This window comes from Oratosquilla oratoria, chromosome 14 (genome assembly GCF_046742065.1).
Source record: "Oratosquilla oratoria isolate Oo_2021 chromosome 14, ASM4674206v1, whole genome shotgun sequence".
Lineage (NCBI taxonomy): Eukaryota > Metazoa > Arthropoda > Malacostraca > Stomatopoda > Squillidae > Oratosquilla > Oratosquilla oratoria.
This window is the reverse complement of record NC_134790.1, coordinates 57,541,485-57,546,731: the sequence shown is the minus strand read 5'-3', so window position 1 is coordinate 57,546,731 and position 5,247 is coordinate 57,541,485. Positions and strand designations below refer to the sequence as shown.

General features: G+C 43.8%; 1 protein-coding gene across 1 annotated transcript in view; it reads right to left on the bottom strand.

Annotated features, from left to right (window-relative positions):
* The window catches only part of LOC143032881 (uncharacterized), a 71,408-nt gene extending 67,038 nt beyond the window's left edge, over positions 1–4,370 (bottom strand). Inside the window, exon 1 of the mRNA XM_076198087.1 lies at positions 3,982–4,370. Within this exon, the coding sequence (XP_076054202.1) occupies positions 3,982–4,023 (42 nt within the window). The 5' untranslated portion in view covers positions 4,024–4,370. The remainder of the gene's footprint in view (positions 1–3,981) is intronic.
* Between the last annotated feature and the right edge of the window lie 877 nt (positions 4,371–5,247).

Sequence of the window (5,247 nt, the reverse complement as noted above, 5' to 3'; positions counted from 1 at the left end):
CTAAAATGAAACAAATGCAAATAATTCGATAGTGCCCTTCTAATGATTGTCCACCTTGTTTAAAATACAGTGTTATATCATCAGTAATAATCTGAAGATTAATTATACAGTCGAAAAATATATGGTATACCATCAGTAATCATCTTAAGATTAATTATTCTGTCGAAAAATTTATGGTATATCATCAGTATGAACCTGAGGACCGTCGTGTCCAATATGTAAATCATAATGTGTCATGTGAAATACAGAAGCGCTACGGAAATCTCTAGACAAGCTCGGGTAGATAAGCCAACAAGTATATTAGCGACTTCGCGTCTATTCAGGAGGCCCTCTATTATCATATCTCTCCACATCTGGTCTGATGTGGCCCGATTCGACATTCGCCTCGGTAAGATTAACCCCGAATGGTGAGCCCTGATGAATGATGAGAAGACTAGTTAATCAGGCGTGCGTGTGTGTGTGTGTGTGTGTGTGTGTGTGTGTGTGTGTGTGTGTGTGTGTGTGTGTGTGTGTGTGTGTGTGTGTGTGTGTGTGTGTGTGTGTGTGTGTGTGTGTGTGTGTGTGTGTGTGTGTGTGTGTGTGTGTGTGTGTGTATGTGTGTGTGTGTGTGTGTGTGTGTGTGTGTGTGTGTGTGTGTGTGTGTGTGTGTGTGTGTGTGTGTGTGTGTGTGTGTGTGTGTGTGTGTGTGTGTGTGTGTGTGTGTGTGTGTGTGTGTGTGTGTGTGTGTGTGTGTGTGTGTGTGTGTGTTAAATCACACCTTGGTCGTAGCTACTCACCCTCTGGTGAGTAATATTCTGGTTACTCACCAATACACCTTACCCGGAGCAAAACCTAAAAAGTGCGTCACCAGAGCAATGACGATAATGCTCAGTGAATCAGATGCCAAAACCCCACACCGAGGCCTGCAGCCCAAACGTCCGTACATTTTCCCGAAGCCATTAATCCGAAAACTCGAAATAAAATGCGAGCCGATTCCTTTGTTTTTTGGGGGGTGGGGTGGGGGGTGGGGGTTCAATGTATTGTACGTCATTTGATGGCGCGGAGTGCCCCAGTAAGCCTCTGAGTTGCAATATTATATCTGCAGTTGCACTCAAAAAGTTGATGATTACGTTGTTTAACAAGGACTTCTTCAGGGTAAAAAAATAAACAATCCTGACTCAAGGCAGACTCGCACCTGACGAGGCCAAACATATGACATCGCACAATTTTTTTTTTTTTTTTTTTTCAAAACGAGGTGATATGCTGATCATGTGAGCGTTTTTGAATGGGAACCGATCCTAGCCCTGTAGCTGCCAGTGACCGCCAACTTATTTGCTCTGATACGATGCGTTCAAAAATCTCCGCCAAGGCATACTAAGATATGAATATCTCTTGATTTTTTATAGTTATTGATAAGATAAACGTGTCAATTGAAGTTCTTTATTCTTTAATTGTTCTGATATATTTTGTTTGTAGGTTTTACTAAAGAAAATACGAAAATCAGTTATTAGAGGTTCTAAAGGAAATTATGGTTAGCCATCAAGCCATCTGTCCCATAAATCAAACAAAAATCACACAGGATATTTGGTTGAAAAATATTTTTTATGTTTTTCGAATAACCTAGTCCGCTACAGATTAAATCATACACAGCATTATATTAAGTTATTTGACATTGATACATATCTCAAGGTTATCGACACTTCTCTTTGTTGGCCCACGATCGACAAAAGCACTCGAATTTCTTGAGTTTTACTGCGAAATACTCCAAGACTGAGGAGGAAGGATTCAGTGGCGCATTCCAGCGCACTCTCGATCAAACACGGGTTCCCATTGTTTATGTAACAATCCTTCTGAAGTCGACGGCACGTGGCCTGTGCCACTGTTTGGATATAACGATCGATAGTTCTCGTTGAAAGGTTATTCAGTTTTCTGTTATTTAGTGATCGTTGAAGATTTTTTTTTTATTATAACATGTGCTTCCCTAAAAATATATACAAATTTATTTTGGATTTACTTATGTCTGATTCGAATTTAAGAAAAATATACGAGAAGGAGAGAATTTAGGTATGTATTCCGTCGCAAAATCCGCAACCTCTTCTGAATTTAACTATTCAAACCTAACTTCTACGTTCTGTTATAGATTCTTCCACAAAAAAAGGACGAAACGCAGCTAATGCCTAGAACTTTATGGGAGGCATGTAATTTCTGCAATGACCGTGTGATTCACCATGGTCTTGGATCACGTGTTGGACTCGTGATCGACAGCTATTACCCTCCCGGAAGAGAGCTCAAAGCTCATATATGGCCGATCTATGGATAATGGTTTGACCTTACACACACACACATTCAACTCCCCGCCCACCAGAGCTGGAGTAACGACTTGCAGCGCAGCGATATTGAAATTATTTCAGCCCTGGGTGGGATTCGAACCCGGACTGCCGTAGTGGCAGCCACGACTGTGTGTGTGTGTGTGTGTGTGTGTGTGTGTGTGTGTGTGTGTGTGTGTGTGTGTGTGTGTGTGTGTGTGTGTGTGTGTGTGTGTGTGTGTGTGTGTGTGTGTGTGTGTGTGTGTGTGTGTGTGTGTGTGTGTGTGTGTGTGTGTGTGTGTGTGTGTGTGTGTGTGTGTGTGTGTGTGTGTGTGTGTGTGTGTGTGTGTGTGTGTGTGTGTGTGTGTGTGATTCACCATGGTCTTAGATCACGTGCTGGACTCGTGATCGACAGCTATATTCCTCGCGGATGAGAGCTCAGAGCTCATGTATGATCGATCTATGGGTAATGCTGTGACCTTACACGCACACATACACACACAGCTCCCCGCCCACGAGAGCTGGAGTAACGACTGGCAGTGCAGCTATACTGAAATTATTTCAGCCCTGGGCGAGAAACGAACTTAGACCACTGTAGTAACGGTTGCGAACGCTACCACCGCGCCGTCGAGTCGTGTGTGTGATTCACCATAGTCTTGGATCACGTGTTTGACTCGGGATCGACAGCTATTTCCCTGCCGGAAGAGAGCCCAGAGCTCACATATGACCAATATATGGGTAATGCTGTGACCTTACACGCACACACACGCGTCCGTGTGAGTGTGAGTGCGCGCGCGCGTTTGTGTGTGTGTGTGTGTGTGTGTGTGTGTGTGTGTGTGTGTGTGTGTGTGTGTGTGTGTGTGTGTGTGTGTGTGTGTGTGTGTGTGTGTGTGTGTGTGTATTCACTTGGTCTTTGGATCACGTGTTGGACTCGTGATCGACAGCTATTTCCCTCCCGGAAGAGAGCTCAGAGCTCGTAGGTCCGATCTATGGGTAATGCTATGACCTTTCACACACACACACACCCAACTCCCCGCCCACGAGAGCAGTGTGTGTGTGTGTGTGTGTGTGTGTGTGTGTGTGTGTGTGTGTGTGTGTGTGTGTGTGTGTGTGTGTGTGTGTGTGTGTGTGTGTGTGTGTGTGTGTGTGTGTGTGTGTGTGTGTGTGTGTGTGTGTGTGTGTGTGTGTGTGTGTGTGTGTGTGTGTGTGTGTGTGTGTGTGTGTGTGTGTGTGTGTGTGTGTGTGTGTGTGTGTGAGAGAGAGAGAGAGAGAGAGAGCGTGCGCATTCGTGTGATCAACATGGTTATGGAGAACATGGACTCGCGATCAGCAGCGAGTATTTGTTTGTTTGTATACATGCATACGTATATGAATACGTGCGTTCGCGTTTGTTAATACATACGTGTGCATGTGCTGTACGTGTTTATGTATATGTGTGTCGTCAGGAGTTGATATATTCAACCTGCCTGTAATTAGATTATGTATTAATCGAGATCAAATAATCACCCTTCCGAGGCAGTTGTGACATGTGGAAAATGCAAGTGAAGCTTAGGATTCTTTGAAAAAACAAAAAACAAAAAAAAAACAAAAAAACAGATATAGTCCCACTGAAGTCATATACGGTAGCACCCAAAGATTAAAAGAGATTCCCACTGACAACCTGCTTCCTTCCTTTCATGTTCCCCCAAACACTCACCCTTCCTTGACTGGCCGCTTGATACTTGTACTTCATATCCATTTTGTTTTGACACCTCACTCCTGATTCTTTGGAAGACTTCTATTTCTCAGGAGATTCCTCGATTCTTTGGCTGACTTTTTTATCCTTCGGTAGACTCCTCGATTCTTCAGCACACTCCTCGATTCTTCGGCAGACTCCTCGATTCTTCGGCAGACTCCTCGATTCTTCTGCAGACTTCTATGGTGAAGAAGCTTCTGGAGTTAACGGGGTCGAAGGAACTGAGCCCCTCGCTGACTCCTTATCGTTCACAAACTGTTTTATCTGCTCAGAGCACCCTTGACTCGTACACACTTCCACCTCACAAATGCCTACTTTCTCGCTCGCTCACTGCCGCCAGGAGGGGGCTGAGGGGCCTCTTTGGTGTGGGGGAAGGTTAGAGTCTGACCGTTTATCTCCTCAGGTTATCAGGGCCTTATCAGCTCAGGAGTGGATGTGATAACATTCGTATGTAGCGTTCTTGATTACTTGGTTTGAAATGTGCTGATATCAGGGAAAAATTATTATGAGACCTGTGATGTGCGCCACACATACATACGTGTGCAACCAAACAGACGCGTATGTTCATGTACACATACACACAAGTGCGCTCGGATGTACATACACACATACATGTACACTACCATACACTGTTCCAATTTCCCCGTCTTGTCTTGTACCTATTTCGAATGATAATACAAAGAAATCACGTGAAATTCATTCAAATATCAGAATAAGACCGTACAATTCAGTAAGCAATTCAAATACTTTCAAAAAGTTTATTTGCCGTTCCTTCATTTTATTGCTGCAGTTCTTAGAAAAAGGCTCAGGTTTGTAACAGTTTCTCAGCATCTAATCTTTTTGGTGTTATAATGATAAAATTTCTTTAGGTCAGAGAAGTACATATGACAGTAATATGTGCAATATACGGCAAAGTCATACTATCAGGCTTTAATCACATTGCAAGTTGGATCTCCAGTTATGATCCCCTTGATTAACAAATGGGATGCGTGACGTCACAGACATGGTGAGAAGGATTGGCCTTCATTCTATCTTGTGCCCACCTACGCACACACACAAACACATACACACAAACACACACACACACACACACACACACACACACACACACACACACACACACACACACACACGCACGCACACACGCACACACACACACACACACACATACACACACACACACACACCCACTCACACACACACACACACATACACACGCACACACAC